This window comes from Muntiacus reevesi, chromosome 13, assembly GCF_963930625.1.
Source record: "Muntiacus reevesi chromosome 13, mMunRee1.1, whole genome shotgun sequence".
NCBI classification, from domain to species: domain Eukaryota; kingdom Metazoa; phylum Chordata; class Mammalia; order Artiodactyla; family Cervidae; genus Muntiacus; species Muntiacus reevesi.
Window position 1 is genome coordinate 1,310,732 of NC_089261.1, and position 23,230 is coordinate 1,333,961.

At 69.2% G+C, this 23,230-nt stretch overlaps 2 protein-coding genes across 2 annotated transcripts in view; one reads left to right on the forward strand and one right to left on the reverse strand.

The window, feature by feature from the left end:
- RSPH14 (radial spoke head 14 homolog) overlaps positions 1–23,230 on the reverse strand; it is a 47,340-nt gene that overhangs the window by 9,472 nt on the left and 14,638 nt on the right. The gene's annotated exons all lie outside the window — the stretch shown is intronic.
- The window catches only part of GNAZ (G protein subunit alpha z), a 31,021-nt gene that overhangs the window by 2,109 nt on the left and 5,682 nt on the right, over positions 1–23,230 (forward strand). The window contains exon 2 of the mRNA XM_065904466.1: positions 12,130–13,311. Coding sequence (XP_065760538.1) covers positions 12,589–13,311 — 723 coding nt within the window. The 5' untranslated portion in view covers positions 12,130–12,588. The remainder of the gene's footprint in view (positions 1–12,129; positions 13,312–23,230) is intronic.

Sequence of the window (23,230 nt, forward strand, 5' to 3'; positions counted from 1 at the left end):
TCCTCGAGTCCCGGGAGGACAGGTTCCTGGTCTCATTGTCTGGAGCTTCTCTGGCGATCCCAGGAACTTCTGGGTAACCAGGGGCACACGGCCAGGCTGCCCAGGGCCCCTGCAGGAGGCCGGGGCTGGGGGGACGCAGAGCCGAGTGGCGGGGAAGACTGGCCTCAGACTCGGGGCGTGGCCCCGGCGGCCTGGACCCCACCGCGTGCCGCGCCCTCCTGCCCGTCCGTGAGGACATGGCCTCCCTGACCGCCCTGTGCCGGCCCTCGAAGAACCTGGATTCTGTGTGGCATGCGCCCGGCTGCCAGCCGCGGCTGGCCTGGCAGGAACCCTGGAGGAGGCAGATTAGCCACCCCGCACCCCCAGGAAGGAAGCCCAGGGCGGCCGAGCTCCAGGGCCGGCTCTGTGGGCTGGCAGGGAGGCGGCCCCGGCAAGCGGACACAGGCCGGGGCGGCCACCGAGGCGGGAGCCCTGAGCTGCTCGTGCAGCCTTGGGGAGCACGGCGAGCCTCAGGGCGGCTGCAGGTCTCCCCGCGCCCTGCCCAGCCTGTCCTCGTCCCCCCCGCACGCAGATCCAGGAGGGCCCTCCCCAGCGTCCACGCTGGCAGTGGGGGTACTTCCCGGGAGGGAGCTAACGGGGACCACCCGCAGGGACCACCTGTCTCCCTGGGCTTGCTCCCGGGAGCGGAACCTCACCCGCCCGCCCGGCTCAGCCGCGGGTTCCTTTGGCTGATCTGTCGCGAGGGCTGGGGCCCTGCCCAGCGCAAGGGCAGGCACGTGGCGCACACTCAGGCCCTGAGGGCTGACAGACACCCCACCACCGGGGTCAGGCAGGACAGATGCCGTGAAGGGAACCAGCGCGGCGGGTGGGAGGGGGCATCTCTGTGGCGGGGCCGTTGATGCAGCGCCTTGGAGAGGCTCCGGGTCGAGCTCTGCGCCCCCAGGGAAGAGCGCCAGGGGAAGGGTGGCCGCTGCAAAGGCCCGGGGGTCAGGGGGCTGCCCTGGGGGGCCGGGCGGGTGGGATCGCCCTTTTAAAATAGACCCACCTGGCGGTCGGCGCGGGGGCCACCGCAGCGTTTGTGGCGAGGGACTGCTGACCCAGGGTGGGGGAATGGGTCAGACGCAGGGATCAGCTGAAAGAGAACCCGCCGATGGGGAAGCAGTAGGACGGCTCTGGAAGGACAGGGCCGGCCTCGGCGAGGAGGAGGCCGCAGAGGCTGTGTGAGATGCCGGGAGCGACGCGGGTGGGCCCAGGCGCGCGTGGTGGTCCGAGGGGAGAGCCGGCGGGCGCGGGAGCCCTGGAGTCCGCACACCAGGAGCCGGGGCAGGGGGTCGGCGAGGCTCCTCGGGGGTCGCGGACGGGTGGGACTAGGAGCTGGGACGCGGGGGGCCCGGAGGAGCGTGTTGGTGGGAGGGGTGGGGTCCCCCGCGGGGACTCAGCACTGAGAGCGGGACCAGCTGCACCGTCTGCGGGGCCCGCGTTATGCACCACTAAGCGTCTGTGAGGACCGTGATGGCAGAGCATCAGGCCGGGGGGCCCTGTGTGCGTGCCCAGCAAGGCCCGTCATGCTGGGACAGAGCCGTGGGCCAGCGCCCACCCTGTTCTTCCCTTGCCCCCCACCCCCAGCCTGTGGGCGGCTGGGCCGGAGCCAGCACAGGGCCTCTCCTGCGCTGTTCATGGGGCCCGGCCCTCAGGCAGGAGGCGCGGCCAGATGGCAGCGGCCTGGGCAGCCTGCTGGCAGGAGCGGGTGCGCGTGGCGAGCGGCCTCACACACTGGCTTCTCTGAGTTCGTCCCTTTTTCAGAGGAACCTGCACGTCGCAGAGTTTGGAGTTATTTGCTTCTAAATTGAGGCAGCGCTCTCTTGCAGAGAAGTCCCTGGAGGATCCGTGAAAGTGCTAAGGAGTGAGCCTGTTAGAGTCCTCCGCGCCGGGGTGGCGGGTGGGGGTCACAGACCGTCAGGCCCCGCCTGCGGTCCGGCAGCCGCTGGCCCGTCCGCCCTCCCCGGCTCCTCCAGCCCCCGCCTCTCCTGGTTTTGCGGTGGCCTGACCTCCTGGTCGGGGCCCAGCTGTCCCGAGGTGTGTGCGTGCCTCTGGCCTGCCCCCTGCCCCCTTTGCTTCCTGGGGCCCCTCGGAGTGACCCCCAGGACCCAGCCCTGGTCGGCCTGTGTGGGTGCGGTGGCTCTGTCCCCCGGCGTGGCCGCCCCTTCACCCTCTCCGTTACCTCTGACGTGCTGTGCAAACATATTTCTCCAGAAAACGCCGGGAAGAAAAAAATAATTAGAGTGTTGCCTCCATTATCCAATTTCTGATTAATCAAACTCTCTTTGTCCTCGGCCAGAATCTGTTCATTTCCCTGAAACACTGGGCCGGTGCCAGGCATCGATTTCCTCTGTGATAACACCAGGCACGCGTGCACATCCCCGGCCTTGCCCGGCGGGCGGCGGCGGCCAGGAGGGTCCAGGTGGGCCGCCCTGGCTTCCCAGCACCGCCCGCCGCCTCCAGGAAGGCACCACGCCCCAGGCTGGGCCCTGCCCCACGCGGCACGCTCTCCGGGTGCGTTGGCCTGCTTTTGGCCGTGCTGCGCAGACACGGGGGTCTTTGTTCCCCCGGCCAGGGATGGAACCCACAGCCCCCTGCCATGGAAGTGCAGAGGCGTGCCGGTCCTGTGGCTGGCTGTTCTGGGTGCTGCTGGGGCAGGAGATGGAGGAAGGGAAGGGCATGCACGGTGGCTGGGTGCCGAGGCCGAGGCTGGGGGTGGGCGGCTGGGGCCTGCGAGGGGCCTCAGGGTGGGGCAGGGGGCATGGGGCCTGCAGACTTCCCAACCAGAGGGCCAGCCGGGTCAGGGTGTGACTGGGCACCCACCGTGTCCATCATGGGGGAGGACGGCCCCCGGCCTTGCTGGAAGGCTTCGAGGAAGTCCCCGCCAGCCGCTCCCTGCCTGGAGCGGGCCCCTCCCTCGCTTGGTACAAAGGGCGGGGTGCGTTCATCTGGCACCTGCTTCCTGCCGGGTACCTGTGGGCCGCGGGACACCTTAGTGACAGAACCTGCCCACAGCCTCCGCCCCGCCCCGCGGAGCCAGCATCCCGTAAGCGCGAGGGAACCTGCCGCACGCGCTGGTCCAGCCACGCCGCAGGTTAGGAAGCCACGGTGTTGTGTGTGGGGGGGGGGGGTCGTAAGCAACACTGGGGCTGGCGCTGAACACAGAGCGACTCTGCCTCGTGTGAACCCGGGGAGCAGGGAGCCAGGGCCCCAGGGGCCGTCGGGGGCAGTCCGGAGCAGGGGCTGGGGCCTCGGGCTGCAGGAGGTCGGGGGTGGGGGGCGGGCAGGCCCCGGCCAGTGCCCCCAGGTCCCCCTCCCGGTGCCCCTTGCAGCTGTCAGCTCACCCCCCAGCTAGAGAGCCGCGTTCCCTGCAGGTGACAGCGCGCTGACCCCGCTCCCCGTCTGGAGGCCCCCAAGGGTCAGTGCTGGGAAGGGGCCGCGGCCGGATCCACGCCTTGGCCCAGCGCCCCCGCCCAGCCTCCCGCCATCCCCACCTCGCCCCCTGACCTCAGGTCCCACGCCCGCAGGGTCCCGCGTCAGCCCCTGCCCCTCCAGAACCCTATCAGGGGTCAAGGAGGCCGCGGGCTTGGGCACTCCCCGGGGGTGGCCCATCTCAGCAGGAGGGGCGGTGCCAGCCGCTGAGAGCCCCCTGGGGCGGCCGCCCGCCTCGGGAGGACCCCCAGGGCTGCACGGCGTGCACATCCGGGCCCCGGGGTGGGCGGAGGCCCCTGACTTTCTGGAGACGCAGACCCTGCCGCCTATGTGCATCCCGGGGGCCGGGAAGGTGGGCAGTGGGAGGGAAAGGGGGGCCAGCCGTGCGCCACTCCCAGGTGGTAAGACGGGAGGAGGGACACCGCCTGGGGGTGGGCAGGCTGGGGCTGGGGCCACGCGAAGCGGAGTCAGGCTCAGGGGGGTCCGTTCCCAGTGGAGTCAGGGCTCAGGGGGTCCATCCTCGCGGAGTCAGGGCTCAGGGGGTCCGTCCCCAGCGGAGTCAGGGCTCAGGGGGTCCGTCCTCAGCAGAGTCAGGGCTTAGGGGTCTGTCCTCAGCGGAGTCAGGGCTCAGGGGGTCCGTCCTCAGCAGAGTCAGGCTCAGGGGGTCCGTCCCCAGCGGAGTCAGGGCTTAGGGGTCCGTCCCCAGCGGAGTCAGGGCTCAGGGGGTCCGTCCTCAGCGGAGTCAGGGCTTAGGGGTCTGTCCTCAGCGGAGTCAGGGCTCAGGGGGTCTGTCCTCAGCGGAGTCAGGCTCAGGGGGTCCGTCCTCAGCAGAGTCAGGGCTTAGGGGTCCGTCCCCAGCGGAGTCAGGGCTCAGGGGGTCCGTCCTCAGCGGAGTCAGGGCTTAGGGGTCTGTCCTCAGCGGAGTCAGGGCTCAGGGGGTCTGTCCTCAGCGGAGTCAGGCTCAGGGGGTCCGTCCTCAGCAGAGTCAGGGCTTAGGGGTCTGTCCTCAGCGGAGTCAGGGCTCAGGGGGTCCGTCCTCAGCAGAGTCAGGCTCAGGGGGTCCGTCCCCAGCGGAGTCAGGGCTCAGGGGGTCCGTCCCCAGCGGAGTCAGGGCTTAGGGGGTCCGTCCTCAGCCCGCCCTCACCCAGGCCAGAGAGATGGCCACTGCCCCCCAGGCTCTCGGGGCTGGCACCTCTCTCCCCATGAGCGTGGAGCCTGCCTTTACCCCCAGCCTGGAGAAACCTCCAGCCTGGTCTCCGTTTTCCTCGGGAAATGCTGTCACGTCACATCTGGTCACCGTGGCGGCTGCGGACCGAGGAAAGGACCCCCCTACCCCCGGTCATCTTTAGCCGTCCCGAGGCTGAGGGGCCGCCCGCTGCTGGGGACGCTGCCCCCCAGGCCCCGTCATCCCTGCTGCAGCCGGCTCCAGGAGAGGCAGAGAGTGGGGGGAGGCAGACAGCGGGGAGCTGCTTCCGAGGGGGGGCACTCGCGGAGGATCCGGTGGGCAGGCTGGGGCACGGGGCCCGGCCCGTGGCGGGCCGGGGGGTTAGCTGCAGAGACGCATGAGAGTCGGGGGTCCCCAGGCCCCGAGCCGGTGGAGTCTCCCGCGCACGAGTCCCCCTTCTCCCCACGTTCGCGGACGCTGTTGTGAATGAGGAAGTGAGGGTCACTTACACATCTTTCCCGACCTCAGTACCCCCCACACCCCGTCCCCCGCAGGTCGAGCGCCCCGGGCCGCCAGTGCCTGCCCTGTCCCAGGGCCGAGGGCACGCCCACCGCCTGGTCTCCGGGAGGGCGGCCTCGCGCGTCGGGAGCATGGACGGGCCCGGATGGCAGGGGCTGCCGCGGGGAGTCCATGCCCTGGGAAGCCTGGGGAAGCTGCGGTCAGCGTGGGGCAGGACCGCGCGGGCCAGGGACCCGGGCCCAGGGCCGCACACGGCGCCGGCAGGGACAGCGCCCGCTCCCGGGAGGCCGGGCGCCCCAGCCTTGGCGAGAGAGCGCCTTTTCGGCGGGTGTTTCCTGATGACTCGCTGCTCTAGGTCACTTCCAACACCCTCCCCCCGCCCCCGGCTGGCGGGCCCGTGGTGGACGGCCACGCTGGGTCCCGGGCGGATCCCAAGTACCTAAGCCGCGGGGTTGGGTTTTCAGCCTTAGGTCGAGCAGGGGTGGGAAGAAGCCCCTTCTCGGGCCGTCCGGGGAGTCGCAGCGTGCGGGGGACAGGGGGCCGACCAGGCCCTCGGGGGGCTGGGGGGGTGGGGCCCACACTGCCCGCCCCCAGGCTCCATCTTGCTTTCAGTGGGAGGTGAAGCGGTCGTGACGGTGGGCACACAGAAGCTGGCTGGGAGAGGGCGAGGCGGGCGGGAGGGGGGCTCGAGAGGACACTTTCCTCCAGAGCGGGGCGCTGGGGGTGACAGGGCCCCCCCGAGAGTCCTCGCTGAGCCTGGCGGCCTGGGGGCTCCGCCTGCTGTTTGGGGGGTGCCCTGGGCCTTCGGGGAGGGCAGAAGTCCTAGAGGCCTGGGATGTGGGGTGTTGGGACTGGTCAGTGAGGGGACCCCCCGCCCTGGGCCCCTGGGCAAGGTCACCTGAGGGTCGGCCCCGAACTGGGTGCCCGGAGCTCCGTCTGCTCAGAGGGACGTGGAGCCAGTGCCCGGGGTGGGGGCGCGGGGTCAGGCGGGGCCGAGGAAGGGCCGTCCTGGGGGAGGCCTTGGCTCAGGGTCCCCGGGAAAGGTGTTAGGTCTCAAAGGCACTGCTGCGGCTGGGCGCTCGGGGGCAGAGTCTCCTGGACTTGGTGGGGGGTGCGGGCAGGGTGCTGTGGGCAGTGGGGGGACGCTGAGGAAGGCTGGCTTTGCCCAGGGGGCAGGTGCCGGGAGGGCGGCCTGTCCCCGTCCTGTCCAGTGTTCCTGGCGTCTGGGCACGCAGGGGTCATCTCAGAAGGTGCTGTCGTGTCTGGAAGCAGCAGAGAGTCTGGTTCTGCTGCAGTGATGTCTGCCAGGCTCCCACCCCCAGCTGGAGCCGGGGCAGGAGGGAGCCGAGGCCTGCCCTCGCCCTGAGGGCCCTTCCAGGGAAGCCCCGTGGCCAGCACGTCCCTGCCTCCGGCACAAGCGGCACCTCCCCAGGAGGGTGAGCGTCTCTGGGTGGGAGGCGTGCACTTTCTGCCCTCTGGCCCCTGGGGGTCCCTGCCAGGGAGCCCACGCTGAGCCGCCCCCTGGGGAACCGTGGGAGGGACGCTGCTGGGGTGGGCCCGCCCTTAACTGGGCCCAGCAGGTCCCCGCTGCCCGGCCGAGCCGTCTCTCCGGCAGTGTCAGCCGGGGTGTCCCCGCCCTGGCCTCCCCCACCCCTGTGAGGTGGCCTGTCTCCTCCAGGGTCAGCTCCCTGGCCCGCCCCACCACACCCCTGGGGCAGCTCCCCGACACACACCGTACTCCCATCTCCACAGCGCTGCCCTTCCCTGGTACCCCCACCAGGATACAAGCCCCTGGGTGCTCTGCCCTGGTTCCCCTACCAGAATACAAGCCGCCGGGTGCTCTTCCCTGGTTCCCCCACCAGAATACAAGCCGCCGGGTGCTCTTCCCTGGTACCCTCACCAGAATACAAGCCCCTGGGTGCTCTTCCCTGGTTCCCCTACCAGAATACAAGCCGCCGGGTGCTCTTCCCTGGTACCCTCACCAGAATACAAGCCCCTGGGTGCTCTTCCCTGGTTCCCCTACCAGAATACAAGCCGCCGGGTGCTCTTCCCCGGTACCCTCACCAGAACACAAGCCACCGGGTGCTCTTCCCTGGTACCCTCACCAGAACACAAGCCGCCGGGTGCTCTTCCCCGGTACCCCCACCAGAACACAAGCCGCCGGGTGCTCTTCCCCGGTTCCCCTACCAGAATACAAGCCCCTGGGTGCTCTTCCCCGGTTCCCCTACCAGAATACAAGCCCCTGGGTGCTCTTCCCCGGTTCCCCCACCAGAATACAAGCCGTCGGGTGCTCTTCCCCGGTACCCTCACCAGAATACAAGCCGCCAGGTGCTCTTCCCCGGTACCCTCACCAGAACACAAGCCGCCGGGTGCTCTTCCCCGGTACCCCCACCAGAATACAAGCTGCCGGGTGCTCTTCCCCAGTTCCCCTACCAGAATACAAGCCCCTGGGTGCTCTTCCGCTCTTCCCCGGTACCCTCACCAGAACACAAGCCGCCGGGTGCTCTTCCCCGGTACCCCCACCAGAACACAAGCCGCCGGGTGCTCTTCCCCAGTTCCCCTACCAGAATACAAGCCCCTGGGTGCTCTTCCGCTCTTCCCCGGTACCCTCACCAGAATACAAGCCGCCGGGTGCTCTTCCCCGGTACCCTCACCAGAACACAAGCCGCCGGGTGCTCTTCCCCGGTACCCCCACCAGAACACAAGCCGCCGGGTGCTCTTCCCCAGTTCCCCTACCAGAATACAAGCCCCTGGGTGCTCTTCCCCGGTTCCCCTACCAGAATACAAGCCCCTGGGTGCTCTTCCCTGGTTCCCCCACCAGAACACAAGCCCCCAGGTGCTCTTCCCTGGTTCCCCCACCAGAACACAAGCCCCCAGGTTCACAGACTCACCCCCGTGTCCCCGAGCCCAGAGCCGAGCCTGACACCCAGCTCAGGCCCCCGATGGCACCACAATGGTCAGACAAGCCCGAGTGGGGATGGTTGCCCATCAGGGGGCCTCAGGCTGTGGTCTGATGAAGCGGGCTGAGGGGGTCAGGGTGGAGCAGTTCTCTGAGACAGCGTCCATGCCGAACGAGGCCAAGGGAGCAGCACTGACCACCGCCCCCCCTCGTCCCAGCAGGGGGGGCTCAGCCTGGGTGTACCCTTCTGCATGCTGGGGGCTGGGTGGCCGCTGGACCATGGAGGGGGCCTGAGACCCCAGGCTGCGAGCGGTACGCTCCACCCGGATCGGCTGCCTCCCTCCGCTGTCCTTTCCCTTGAGGGGAAGCCCTCGTTTGGAGCCCGTCGCTCCCTCCCCCTGGCCTTGCTGATCCCACTGTCCAGCGGGAGCGGGCCCGTGGCCTCCCGGCAGTCCCGGGCTAGCAGCTACAACCCCACTGGTCTCATTCCTTCTGCCGGAGCTGCTATGCGGGCTTTCCGTTAGAAGCAGGAACAACAAGAGGCCAGCTGTAAAGCAGAAATGTCTCGGTGAGAAGGCAGTCAGCTTAGAGAAAACGGGGCTGCGTACCACGAGAACAGGGGACCACCAGCTGTGCCAGCGCCGGGGCTCCTGGGGAGTCTGAGGGCCCCCATCCCACAGGCAGCCCCGGGGGCGTTGCCCGTTCCCCAGACCTGAGTCCTACACCTGGGATGCCGTGCCCAGCTCCGGGCACCCCATGAGGCTGACATGGGAGCCGTGCTTGCGGGACGGCGGTGAAGGCCGCGCCCCGTGGGCCCCAGACACCGAGGGTGAAGCCAGGCCATCCCTCGGACCCCAGCGTGCTGGCTTCCCGGGGACACAGCGTCCCCAAGGCCCAGCCCACAGCTGCCCCGAGTTCGAGGATGCGAGCAGACTGCCCCACGTGTCTGCGGGCCTGGGCCGGCCGACCGGGGCCATGAGCCCTGAGGTCAAAGCCCCGTCCTGGGGCCACAGCTCGTGCTCAGCGGGTGGAGGTGGGGCCCCCGGCGGTGGGAGGGGGGCGGTCAGAACCATAGGCAGAGGGCACAGGCCTGTTGGGGGCCGCGGACGGGTCCAGGCCGAGCTCTGGCAGACCCAGCAAGGGCGCACGGGGACCCGGTGCTCAGGCACAAGTGTCCGCCGGGCGCGGGATGCAGGACCGCAGCTGACTGTGCCTGCACGGGCGGGCGGAGACCGTCCTTCCTTGGGGTGGGGTGGGGTGGGGTGAGCAGGGACGGTGGCCCAGGAGGTTGGGGCCAGAGGCCCCATCTGAGAGACGATCCCGGCCCGGAGGCAAGTGGCAGAGCTGTGTGGCCAGGCCCCAGGCACTGGGGCTCAGGCCAGCGACCCAAGAGCAGCTGCAAGGGGCTGGGGGAGCAGCCCCCACCACGCTCCCCCAGGGGCCCTGAGCCTGGGGGCCGGGCGCACGCTGGCTAAGGCGTCAGGCTGGCAGCCCGGCGCTGGGGTGGTCTTGCCTGACTGCGCCGGCCCTGGGGTTTGGGCTGCCCTCCGCCCTGGGGTCCTCCCCTGACGCCCCGCACGGCTGGCCAACACGAGCGACCTCTGCTCGGACCCCACACTCCCCCTCTAGCCCAGCCCTGCCTGGGCTCCCAGGGCTCAGCGTGGAGCGGGCTTTCCTGGGGGAGGGCCTGCCCTGTCTCATCTCTGCCTCCCTCCGAGGAAGCAGGGGCCGGACGAGGCCACCCCACCCGCTGCGTCCAGGGCTCCTCGGCCCCTAAGCCGATAAGCCACCTTCCGTCCCAGAGACCCTCTGGCTTAGGCCGGCTTGGGCACGACACCCTGGGTGACCTTGGCCCTGGGCTCCCTGCCGGCGCCAGGGGTGGCGGCCGCGGGGGGCAGCTGGGCACGCAGTTGGGGGCTGCGGTCCCACAGCTGTGCTCTAGCTCTTGACGCGGCCGCGGGGAGGGCGGCAGCAGACCCGGAGTCTCGGGGCTGGAGGTCCAGGCCAGGCCCCGGGGGGCGTCCAGGCTGCAGCGCAGCAGACGTGCAGGGCCCCGCTGAGCCCGAGACCCCCGCCTGGCCCCAGGCTGGCACCGCGCTCTGTGACTTGAGGCCTGGGAGGGCCGTGTCCTGGGAAGGGGCCAGGGCGGGGGCTGGAGGTCGGGACAGGGAGGCTCCGAGGGGAAGCGTCCCTCTCACGGCTGTGTCCCCGCGGTCCGTCCGTGTCGTGGCCGCGTCGCGGGCGTCTGCTCTTCGGAGGCTGAATCACACTCCCCGGCCCGTGTGTCCCTCCGTCTTGTCAGTGGCCGCTGGGCTGCTTCCGCCTCTTGGCCGTTCTTGGATAACACTGTTGTGATCACGGGTGAACGAGTATCTCGCTGAGACCTGGCTGCCCGTCCTTTTGGGTCTGCACCCAGGAGTGGGCTCACCGGCTCGTGGAGTAGATCTGTTTCTAGTCTCTCAAGGCCCCTCCGGGCTGTTTCCCACGGCAGCCGCACCAGTTGACTTTCCCAGCAGCAGTCCACAAGGATTTCACTTTGTTCACGCAGTAACTCTCCTCACAGCCTGTGAGGGGGTATCTTAGTGTGGTTTTGGCTTATGTTCCTCTAATAATTAGCGATTCTGAGCATCTTTTCACACGCTGTCGGCCATTCACATATCTTTAGATGAACGTCCACGCGAGTCCTTTGCCCAGTTTTGAATCCACTTGTGTTCTGTCGTCGAATTTCAGGAGTTCTGTGTACGTTCTCAGTGCTGAGCCCTTCGTAGGTACCAAGTTTGAGGATGTTTTCTGCCATTCTGTGGCTTGCCTCTTGACCTGCTGATGCCGTCGTTTGATGCACAAACTTTTTAAATTTTGATGAAATCCAGCTTGTTCTGTTGCCTGTACGTTTGGTGTTATGTCCCAGAAATGGATGCCAGGTCCAGTGTCAGACAGCTTTTGCTGTGCTTTCTGCTGAGAGTTCTATAGTTTTAGGTCTTTGGTCTTTTTTAAGTTAATTTTTGTATGTGGGGTTTGGTAGGGGTCTCAACCTGGAAGGAGAGACCTGAGAAGAGGTGGGCGTGGTGGTGGGGGGGCCCACTGGGGGTGCACGGGGGCCTGAGGGGGCCCGTGAGGGAGCAGGTGGGCCCCCCAGGGAGGCGCTGTGCGCAGCACCGCACGGACTCAGCATCGGCTCCGTCTACCCGGACGCCGCCCTGCACGCAGAGAGGGCACAGGCCCGCTGGACCCCGGGCCGCGTCCCCTGCCTGGGCTGGCCAGTGTCCCGAGGGGTGTGGGGTTCACCTCGGGGGGCCTGCTTGCCTCTGGTGGCCCCGGACGGCGGGAGGGACCTGCTCTCCTGGGTAACCTTTGTCCCTGTCGCCGAACAGCTGAGGGAGTTGGTCACTTGGGCCTGCATGTGAGACTTTATGGCTCAAAATTGAGACAATCAGAGCTGGTGACACCAGGCACCCCGAGTGTGGCTGGCATTACCTTCAGGAGGCTGGGCCCCCGGGAGCCCTGGGCGGCCGCTTGGCTGAGCCAGACATGCAGAGCCGCTGGCCAAGGCCAGGCGGGGTCAGGCACTGGGCCTCCGCCCCACACACCCCCGGCCCCGCCGAGTTCCAGGTGGGGACTCCTGTCTGTAGACCTTTCTTAGGGCGCAGTTTGTGGTGAAAGGCAGAAGTCCCTTGAACTGTCACAACCTAGAGCTCACTGCTGCCTGGAGTGACTTCACAGACCCCTTGCTCACATGTGCGTGCACACGCGCGTGGTTGCTGCCCGCATCGTGTACACACTGACCTCAGCACTCGCCCTGCGCAGCCCGCTGCGTGCCTGGCGGGGATCATCTGGGGTCTCTGCTCTAAGCAAAATGGGAGCCTCGCTGGGGCCGCTGCGCTGACTGGCCCGTGGTTCAGTCACTGCCCTCAGCAGAGGCGTCTCTAGGGCGTCTCCAGGTGCGCCGCGCGATCCGCGGGGTGAGCTCCAGGGAAGGGAGGCTCTGGTTCCTCATCCGCCCTCCCAGGCCCGTCCAGGGCTCCCCGCCCCGCTGGCCTGTGGTGGGAGGAGGCTCACGCTGTTCTCTCGTTGGCAGGTGAAGGGCGGATGACCGAGGCCTCCGGCGCTGCAGGGAGAGCCCTGGACGTCAGCGCACCTGGGAGCCCACGCCGCCCTGCAGTCGCGCCCCTGGGAGCCGCGCCCCGGCTAGCAGCAGCCGCGCCGGCCGCCCGCCACCCGGAGGACAGGGAATGACGGTGGTGGCCCCGTGGGCCGGGGGGGCGGCGGAGTGTCCCTGAGGGGGGGCTGGGCCGCCTCCCGCGGCGGAAGCGCCATGCCAGCTGGAGCGGGGGCGCCAGGGCAGGGGCTGCAGCGGGCCACGGCCTCGCGCCCCCAGGCGCGCTGAGCGCCGCCGCCCGGCACCGGCTCCTTCCTCCGGGGCGCGCGCGCGCGTGCGTGCGCCCGGCCCGAGCCTCTCGCCTCAGCGTCGTCGTTAGTCGTCGTCACCCGAGCTCCCCCCGCGGCTGGTGGGCCCCTGGTGCTGCCCGGCCGGACCATGGGATGCCGGCAAAGCTCAGAGGAGAAAGAGGCGGCCCGGCGGTCGCGGCGCATCGACCGCCACCTGCGCTCGGAGAGCCAGCGGCAGCGGCGCGAGATCAAGCTGCTGCTTCTGGGCACCAGCAACTCGGGCAAGAGCACCGTGGTGAAGCAGATGAAGATCCTGCACAGCGGCGGCTTCAACCTGGAGGCCTGCCGCGAGTACAAGCCGCTCATCGTCTACAACGCCATCGACTCGCTCACGCGCATCGTGCGCGCCCTGGCCGCGCTCAAGATCGACTTCCACAACCCCGACCGCGCCTACGACGCCGTGCAGCTGTTCGCGCTCACGGGCCCGGCCGAGAGCAAGGGCGAGATCACGCCGGAGCTGCTGGGCGTCATGCGGCGGCTGTGGGCCGACCCCGGCGCGCAGGCCTGCTTCGGCCGCTCCAGCGAGTACCACCTGGAGGACAACGCAGCCTACTACCTGAACGACCTGGAGCGCATCGCCGCCCCCGACTACGTGCCCACCGTGGAGGACATCCTGCGCTCCCGGGACATGACCACGGGCATCGTGGAGAACAAGTTCACCTTCAAGGAGCTCACCTTCAAGATGGTGGACGTGGGCGGCCAGCGGTCGGAGCGCAAAAAGTGGATCCACTGCTTCGAGGGCGTCACCGCCATCATCTTCTGCGTGGAGCTCAGCGGCTACGACCTGAAGCTCTACGAGGACAACCAGACGGTGAGTGCGTGGCGGGCTCCTCCGCGCCGCTGCGAGCACCGGCCCCGGGAAGGTGAGGCCGCCGGGGCGAGGTGGCAGCCGCCGCCGTCATTCAGGGGAAGCCTGGGCGGCTGCTGGCCCCAGCGAGGACCTCAGGGTCGCGCCTGCCGTCAGGACGTCCGCCCAGAGCGCAGCTCTTGGTGGCTGCTCCAGTCCAGGACCCCCGGCCCACTCTGACGAAGTAACTACCATACCCGCAGCCCCAGGCAGGGAGACCACCCCAGGCCACGGCGCCCTCAGGGTGCCCAGGGGGCCTGCGAGCAGGCCACACCCTGTGCCTGCTGCTCTCCAGTGCGGGGGGCCGGCTGGGGCCTGCTCCCCGGCCCTCAGAGCCCGTGGACCTCCCGGGGCGGGGAGGAAGGGGGGCTGACACCCTGAGAGGCTTCGCTGCAGGTGAGGTCGGGGGTCAGCAGGTGTGTGGGGAGGGGACCCGGCTGTGGGGCGGAGACTGGCTGCTCGGCAGGACCGGGAGCGCGGCGGCCAGTCGCGGGTCCGTGTGGCGGTTCTGTGAGCATAGCGGCTCCCCCCAGCCGAGCACGGGGCTCGGCCCTGGGAACCTGGGCCCCACGACCTGACCCCGTCCTGAGCGTCGGTCAGCCGCAGGGTGAAGAACCTCCTCTGAGGTTTCGTCCCCGGGATCGGGGACAGGCTGGGAATTCTTTCAGGCCCTCCTGCCAGGCTGAGGACCACCCTGTGGGCTGGGGGCTCAGCCTTGAGCCGTGTGGGCCAGTATTGGAGGTTGCCGAGGGACAGCTGGGCTCGGGAAGCTTGACACTTCACTCTGGGGCTTGACGGTAGATGCCGGGCAGGCTGGGAGGCGTGCCTCCAGCAAGGAGGCTGGGCAGTGGCCAGCAGGCCCAGCTAGGCAGGCGGCCCCGCCGCCGGGAGCCACAGTGCTGGAGGCCGCTCAGCTGCACGGGTGGTGTGGCTGGGCTGCCCCCCAGCATCGGATCTGAGACAGGCAGAACCCCTGGAGGGTCTGAGTCAAGCAGGAGCCCTGAGCAGAGACCTGGAGTCGGCCCTGAAGAGGTTTCCGATTTCAGCGTGGGGGGCCCGGCCAGCCCGCAGCCCCCAGGGCCAGCCCATCTCCGTCCCAGAGCTGTGCCGGCCTCTGCCCGCCCCCGCTGCTGGGTCCTGTGTGTGATTATGGGCAGCGGCGGGGCGGGGCCTTGCCACACACGGCGAGGGTGTGGGGCCACCAGCCTTTGAGGTGACGCGGGGTGCCCGCACGGGTGTGTGCCCACCCGGGCTCCGCCCCCCGGATCTCTGGCACTGGCTTGTTTCTGCTCCCCCGGGGCTGGCTGGTGGTGGCCCTGGGCCCTGAGGCCTTCTGGAGGCCCGATCTCCGGGCCGCCCCCTGTGTCCTCTCCAGGACGGGAGGCCAGGCGGGTGAATTTCCTCGGTGCCGGGCGGGGCGCCCAGGCTGTCGGCCGGCATGTCCTGCCGCGGAGCTTGAGCCCACAGGAGTGCTGGGTCAAGAGGGGCGTGGGGGTCCGGGCCCCGGGGCGTCCTGTGTTCCACGGAGGAACGCGGCCGCCCTGTCCCCTGCACTCTACCCTGTCCAGCTGGTCTCAGCTCCGGCGTCACCCCCGCCCGGCAGGCGCCCACACGCTGCCACTCCGTACACCGGGGCCCCGTCACGTGTGGACAAGTGGCAGCCAGGCTGAGCCCAGTGGACAGTTAGGTGGACAGGCGGCTTCTCCGAGGCCCGTGGGTCATCCCAGAGGCTCTGGGGCCGTCACAGTGTTTCCTGGAGCGAGAGCCCCCCCAGCCTGCCCCCGCCTGGGCGCGGCAGGCCTGGGAAGGTGACTGTTCGCCAGAAAAGGAGATTCTCAATGAGAAACTCACGCAGGGCTGGAAATTCACTGGATTCCAAGTGGTTCTGACCTTTCATGCTCCAGCAGCAGTATCTCTGGAAAACAAACACTGCCGGGCGGAGACAATGCCGCCCGTGAGTCCCGCCGCCGCTGGCCACAAGGGGGGCTGGCCGCCTTCGCCTCCAAGGGCCCTGGTGGAGGCCGGGTGGCCCCGAGAAACGAGAGGGGCCCGGGACCCAGCGCCAGGCTCCAGACGCGGCCCCGCAGAACTCCCCCCGCCCCCCGCTTGGCGTCTGCAGCCTCGTCCCCCCAGCCAGGACCCGCTCCCGCCCGCCGGCTTTTGCGTGAGCCTGTTGCCAAGGGTGACGCAAGACGGCGGGGCTCGGGGCGTGTGCAGGGCAGCCCCTGGCAGGAGCGGATTCCGGGGTGTCCGTGGACCATGGCAGCCCGCGGAGCGCAGACGTCCTGCCCAGCCTCGGCCACGATGCCGGGCCCTCGTCCCAGAAGGATTTCACGGGCCCTGAGTCGGCCTGGGCCCCGTCCCCCGTGAGATCCTGCAGCACCAGGCGGCCTGCCCCGTCCCCCGTGAGGTCCTGCAGCACCAGGCGGCCTTCCCCGTCCCCGTGTGGGACTGGCAGAGCTCAGCCCAGGGGTCGCCCGTGGACGCCGTGGGCTGGCGCTGGTGCCCGGGTCCCTGTCTCGGCATGGGCGGGACCCCAGCACCCTGCAGTCAGCCTGCTCCGGCCTCGGCCCGTGGACCCGCTGATGGACTTGGGGCCTCTGCACGGCGGGGCCCCCAGAAGGGGCGGCCGAGGTGGCTGCGAGGTGTCGGTTCTCACGGGAGCACCCTCGGTGGCTGGCCGTGCTGTGGACTGTGGCGCGCTCAGCAGGCCTGCTGTGCGCCGGCTGTATGCCTGCCGTGCGCCTGCTGTGCGCCTGCTGTGCGCCTGCTGTATACCTGCTGTGCGCCTGCTGTGTACCTGCTGTATGCCTGCTGTATACCTGCTGTGCGCCTGCTGTGTACCTGCTGTATGCCTGCTGTATACCTGCTGTGCGCCTGCTGTATACCTGCTGTGTGCCTGCTGTGTGCCTGCTGTATACCTGCCGTGCGCCTGCTGTGCGCCTGCTGTATACCTGCTGTATGCCTGCTGTATACCTGCTGTATGCCTGCTGTATACCTGCTGTGCGCCAGCTGTATGCCTGCCGTGCGCCTGCTGTATACCTGCTGTGTGCCTGCTGTGCGCCTGCTGTATACCTGCCGTGCGCCTGCTGTGCGCCTGCTGTATACCTGCTGTATGCCTGCTGTATACCTGCTGTATACCTGCTGTATACCTGCTGTGCGCCTGCTGTGTACCTGCTGTATATCTGCTGTGCGCCTGCTGTGCGCCTGCTGTATGCCTGCTGTGCACCTGCTGTATGCCTGCTGTGTGCCTGCTGTATGCCTGCTGTGCGCCTGCTGTGCGCCTGCTGTATACCTGCTGTATACCTACCTGGTGTGCGCCTGCTGTATGCCTGCTGTGCGCCTGCTGTATACCTGCTGTATGCGTGCTGTATACCTGCTGTGTGCCTGCTGCGCCTGCTGTATATCTGCCGTGTGCCTGCCGTATACCTGCCGTGCGCCCGCTGTGCACCTGCCGTGCGCCCGCTGTATACCTGCCGTGCGCCCGCTGTATGCCTGCTGTGCGCCCGCTGTACGCCTGCTGTATACCTGCTGTACACCTGCTGTGTGCCTGCTGTGCACCTGCTGTGCGCCTGCTGTGTGTCTGCTGTATGCCTGCTGTGGGCCTGCTGTATACCTGCTGTATGCCTGCTGCGCGCCTGCTGTATACCTGCTGTGCGCCTGCTGTATACCTGCTGTGCGCCTGCTGTGTGCCTGCTGTGCACCTGCTGTGCGCCTGCTGTATACCTGCTGTGTGCCTGCTGTGCACCTGCTGTGCGCCTGCTGTGTGCCTGCTGTGCACCTGCTGTGCGCCTGCTGTATACCTGCTGTGCACCTGCTGTGCGCCTGCTGTGCACCTGCTGTGCGCCTGCTGTATACCTGCTGTACACCTGCTGTGTGCCTGCTGTGTGCCTGCTGTACACCTGCTCTGTGCCTGCTGTATACCTGCTGTGTGCCTGCTGTGCACCTGCTGTGCACCTGCTGTGCGCCTGCTGTATACCTGCTGTGTGCCTGCTGTGCGCCTGCTGTATTCCTGCCGTGCGCCTGCTGTATACCTGCCATGTGTCTGCTGTATGCCTGCTGTGTGCCTGCTGTGTGCCTGCTGTATACCAGCTGTGTGCCTGCTGTTTGCTTGCCTTGCGCCTGCTGTGCACCTTTTGTGGGTATGAGGCCCAGGTGGGACCAGAGGCCATGGTGAGCCTGAACATCCAGGGTTCAGGAGCTGAGGTGGGGGCGCTCACCCCAGCACAGCTGAGCGTCATGTCTGCAGACCCTCCTGCTGCCTAGGGACTCTGCCCCTTCTCTGGGCCCTGGAGGCACGCCTCCCAGGGGTGCCTGCGCTTCCTCGCCGGACTCGTTGCAGGAGCCTGGTGTTCCCGCCGCTCCCCAGCAGTCGCTGGTCAGCCGTGTCGTCTGTGTTGAGGGTCTCGGGTGGGGACGCAGGGACATGCTTTTTAGGGCTCAGTGTGTGCCCAGCCCTGCCCAGCGGCCCCTCCTGGTCCTGGGGAGCCCCTCCCCATCCCCAGACGGTCGGCAGGGCCTGGCACACAGTGGCGGACCGCAGACGTGGCCAGGGTCTAGAAGAGCCAATGGCTGGGGCCCTGGCTTCTAGGGCGCAGCTGAGAGGGAGCCCCCGCAGGTGCCGCTAGGGGGGCCGCTCCAGGCTGTCCTACAAGTCCTGTGACCCACCACCCGAACACCACGCTTGTCCTTCAGTCACAAAAGGGCGCACATTTCAGTGCTGTGAGAGGATCATTGCAAAACAGTGCTGTCCGGGAGCGTGGCAAACCAGCCATCACCTACTGGTGACAGAGGCGGAGGACGCAGTTGGAAGGGGGAGATGCCAGGCGTGGGCAACACCCAGCTTAGATTGGAAGGGGCTTGACGCAGCCTCCAGGGCCCTTCCCAGGCAGCTCCATGAATGGGGAGGCCAAGGCCGAGGTCACTGTCGTGGACCCAGGGCTGGGAGCCAGGGTGTGGACAGCGCGCAGGCCTGGGGGGGCTTGAACGGCCACTGGGGTTTGTGCCACCCCAGCAGCACGCCGCTCGGAAGCAGGACCCCCAGGGAGCCCCAGCGGAGCACGCCCTTCCCCCCGCCTCCTGCCCCCAACCCGGCTGAGGTCACATTCGGAGGCCACCCGCCTCCCTCCCGGCTGCCGTCTCCCCGCAGCTCCTCCCGGTTTCACGGGGTGCCAGGACCACACGCAGTCTTGATCTCTGCACACCACGTTGACCTGGGGACTGCAGAGGCACCCTGGACTGGAGCCTGAAGGCAGCCCCGGGGGTCTGGGTGCCTGGCGGGGCTGTGACGGCACCTCCCGCCCCAGCTGCAGTAGGCACAGGGCTCAGCTGGCCACCCTGTCCTCCCCGCAGATGCCCCTGGCGTGCTCGGCCTGGCCCTGTCTCTCTGTGGCCCATCACCCCTCCCAAGGAGGCCCGCGGGGCCGGATGCGCACTCGCGGCCCAGAGCCGCTGCCGGCGCTCGTGGGCACTGGCTGCCTCCGCCCGGGCGCCTCCGGCCCTGGCACCGCCCGGGGCCCCTGCTCCTCCACCCGGCCCTTGGCCCAGCCCCCCTCAGCGGCGGGGGGCATCCAGTCCTCCCCTCGCGGGTCCTGGGCTTTGCGTGGGGGCAGGGGAGGGCAGGTGGAGAAGCAGCATCCACGGCGACCCTCCCCTGGCAGGTCAGCCTCCCCGGCGCCCGCAGGCAGCCCTCGATGGGCACGTGCCTGCTGACATTTCAGTCTCAGGGCGGCCCGCCCTGCCCTGCCCCCCCCAGACGCTGAGCACAAGGCCCTGCGCCCCCCGCCCCGTCACACCGCTCCCAGGGCTCCTGCTTTCTGCTCCCTTGGCCAGAGTCGGTCCTCCGCCAGCGGTCAGCCGGAGGGAAGGACAAGCCTTCCTGCAGCCCCGCTCCTCACTGTGGGTCCTTGTGGGTGCGCCCCTCCGTGGTGGCCGCCTCCTGCCGTGACCCTGGAGGCCCCCCAGGCCGTCAGTGGACACAGCAGGGCAGCCGGGACACACCACCCCCACCCCTGTCGCTCTGCCTTCGCCGCGTGACCCGGTGGACTCTGCTGGGGGTTGTCCACGTGTTCTCGGATCTGAGGCTGGGGTCCTCCACCTCAAAGACGGATCGGGGTCAGCCTCTTGCCAGGTCTTGGGCTCTGTAGGCAGGGCTGTCACCCCCCCACCGCCCACGCTGCACCCGTCCTCGTGAGGCCCGCGGCGGCTGGTGGCCATCATGTTAGCAGCTTGAGATCAGTCAGGTGAGAGCGGTGACACGGCGGACATCGGCAGATGCTACGGCACGCCCCCAGGCGGACGTTAAAGGGCCCCCAGCCGCCTCCAGGCGGTGCTGACCCCGTCCCTGCCCGGCAGGCTCACTCCTGAGTGAACAGCAGCACTCGCCGCTGGCCTCCTCGTAGAGCCACCCCCCAACCCCTCGGCGCCCCCCTGCTCTGGGCCTGCGGCTACGCGCGTCATTTCTGCCCACGTTCGCCCCGCTGGGGGACGGGCCTTTGCCAGAACGGGTCATGCTCTCCGCGGGCGGGGGAGTCGATGCTCTGTGCAGAGGGGCCGCCGGGAGCCGGGTGCGCTGCTGCGTCCATCAGCGTGTTAGCGGCCGGCCCCGGGGTCTCCCCGGGACAAGACCCCCTTCCTTCCCCGAGGTCACGCGGGGACCGCATGGCGCAGCCCCTGGAGGCTGAGACTGATTTTGTCAGGGCCCGGCCAGGAGGCAGCCCCAAGCAGCAGCCTGGAGGCCGTCCTGCCCCAGAGACCAGTGTGCGGCAGAAGGGCCCCGACACTGGGGGCAGGGCTCGGGGCAAAGCTGGGGGTGCTGGCCTGGGCTTCACCTTGCCAAGCTTGCCGGAGTCACAGGGTGGCTGGGGGCAGCCCCTCGAGGCAGGACTGAGGGGTTTGGGGGCCCCCCCGGGTGAGTCCAGCCACCAGGCCTCTGCAGCCCCCAGCTCTGTCCATATGCACCCCTAGCGCATCTGTGCTCAGCGGGACCCCAGGGCAGAGGGTCCTCCCAGCTCGCAGCCACCAGGCCCCGGGGTGATTAACCTCCCGAGCGCGTTAGCCCTGCTTCTCACACACATTCATCAGAGCGGCCCCGGATCTTAAGACGCAGGCTATTGTTGCTTTAAGGGGTTTCTGTAACCAGTGACCTGCGAGACAGCTCCTCTGCTTACCAAAAACAGGCTCCAGGGAGCAGGCTGAGAGCTCCGGGGCCGCTCGGGGACCTGGGTGCTGACAGAACGCCCCCAGGCCCCGCCGGCTCTGACAGCCCGGCGTTCGGGTTAAGATCTGAATACGGTCAGCAACGGGGAGGGAGCCCCCCCGATGGAGCAGGTGCGCCGCCCCGTTGCCCGCACCTGGCTCCCCACTGGACTTGGGTCCTCTGATCCAGAGACGAGCTCAGCTCAGCGGGCCCCGGGGGCCTGGACTGCAGCACAGCCCTCCTCGCCCCCCGCCGCCTCCCCCGTTGGAGCTCCTTGTCTGGGGCATTGGCTCTGACGTCACGAACAAAAACCAGTCACCTGGCGGTCCCGGGCTCGCGTCCCGAGGTTCCCGCTGAGGCTCGCCCAGGCCGCAGCCCCGCACATCTCTGCTGCCCTCCAGGGACCCCGGCGGTGGTCCTGACCGAGGCGGCCCAGGCCTCCCATGGCCAGCCCTGCTTTCCCCAGAAGCCACAACCTCCAGGCCTGTGTCTCAGGCTCCAAGAAACCCGGCCTGTGGCCCGCGACCAGCTGCTGAGGACGGAAGAGATGGGCACAGTGACCCAGGCAGCCCGCGCTTCGTGCGCGGCCGCCCCCTCCAGCTCACCCACAGGAGGACGGGCCCCGGGAGGCAGGAGGGCAGGCCTCGGCCACACGCGGGTCCAGCCTTCCAGGGACAGGACCCAGTTTTGACGTCGGCCATTCCCGGTGCCTGCGGGGCCCGGGGCTCTGGGGCTGGCGCTCGGACGGAGGGCCAACGCCAGGCAGTGCAGTGTAGACCCTGCGTGGCCGCCGCGGCCTCCCCCGGCCCGGCCTGCTGGCTGCGAAGGCTGTGGGAACCTCAGGACGCCTCCTTTCCTCTCTCACACTGGACACTCGGGTGGGCTGGGCCCCCACACAGCACAAAGCGCCCCCAAGGCCAAGGCCAGCCCATCCCAGCGTGACCGAGCTGACCCAGGGAGCCTGGTGGTGGCCATCCTGCCCTCCGACCCCCGCAGTCCGGCTCAGACCTGCCAGGGTCAGGCTGCAAGTGCCCCTTGGTACGGCAGCGCCAAGGCCAGGGGCCACCCCGGCAGGGATGGAGGTGGTGCCGGGCTGCGTGGCCGCTGGGCGCGCCCCTGACGCCCAGGCCTAGCAGGCTGGGCGCTCTGCTGGACAGCCGGGAGCCTGTGGGGGCCCAGAGGCCAGCACCCTCCCTCTCTGGGCCCGACTCTGGGTGTGGCGGGGAGCAGGGCATGGGGGCGCTGTGCCCGTCAGAGCAGGTGCTCCATGCGTGGCCTTGGGAGTCGATGCTAACTCGCTCCCCGCCTGCGCCCCTGAAGTGACAGGCCGCCCCCGAACCCGTGCCCCCTGCCCGGGCTCTGCCGGCCACCCGTGGGCTCAGCAGCCGCCGTTTCTGGCTGAGATCCCGTCGGCCTCTGAGGCTCAGTGAGAGCAGGGCATTGATGCACGTGTCTGGGGCCTGGGCGCTGGCTGGTCTCGCCGACTCCTGGCTCACCGCTGGGCCGGACGGGCAGGGCCCCCGCATTCGTCCTGAGAGCGGGGTGGCAGCCTGCCCGTGTAGCTGCGGGCTGTCCCCGCCCGGCCCCCGGGGACGCAGGGCGCCCCCAGGCCAGCGTGGCCGTGGGGGGTTGAGCATGCCTGTCTTGAGGCGCCCCGCTGGGACCCGGGCCGCAGTCCCTGGGAGGACCAGGGCGCCTCTGTGCAGACCTCTAAGTGCCCTGACGCAGATGGCTCGCCGAGCCTCCCCGTGGGGGACCCGGGACCTGCTCCTGGAGAGGGGGCGCTGGGCGGGGCGGCGGGGGCGTCCGGCGAGCCGCCCCAGGCCGAGCTTCCGCTGCTCCCGGCACGATTGGGGTGGCTTTCAGGCCACTAGGGCCTGAGCACAGCTTCCCTGCAGCCTGTTATCTTGTTTAAACAGCGCTGCTGTTTGAAGGGGTAGGCCTGGCCATGCGGTTACCACGAGCCTCACAGTTGTCCCTGCAGGGCGGGCAGGGGACGGGCCTCCAGCACCCCCGCCCCCCACGAAGCCCCATCTGTCGCCGGCCCCAGGGCTGTGGGGCCCAGCCCCGCCCCCGCCCGCCGGGATGCAGGGGCCTCCCCCTGGGGTGGGGTGAGGCTGGCCTTTTGCTGAGCCCCCTTCTGGTCCCAGGGGCTGGGGTCCGAGTGCCGTGAGTACGCGGGAGGTGAGGGTGAGACGCACCCCCCACCCGAGTGTTAATCCCAGTGCTGCTCACTGATCTCCACTCTGACCCCTGACCCCTGACCCGAACCAGGGCTGCCTGTCTGCAGGGGGCGGCAGGCGCTGCGGAAGGTCAGGGCCCCGACGGGGGCCACATGGAGTCGTGGAGTCGGGTCCTGGGGCCACAGCACCGACCCCGCGCAGGACCGCGCCCGTCCGTCTCGGCCCGGGGCGGGGGGGCAAGGGGTCGAGGGCCAGGGCAGGAGAAGCGGCGGGCGGCCCCGCTGCCCCCGTGCTGACCGCGGCTCCAGGCCGTCCCCGCAGAGCAGCCCCTGGCAGCACGGGGCTTCCGCGCCCATCAGCCTCACTAACCCAGTCCTGGGTCCAGGGCAGCCGGCGCCCGGCCCCACGAGAGGAGGAAGTGGGCATCGCTGACTCGATTGGTCTGGATGTAACCCCAGTCACCCAGCTCTTTTCCCCGGCCGCCTGCCCTCTTCCCAATGCC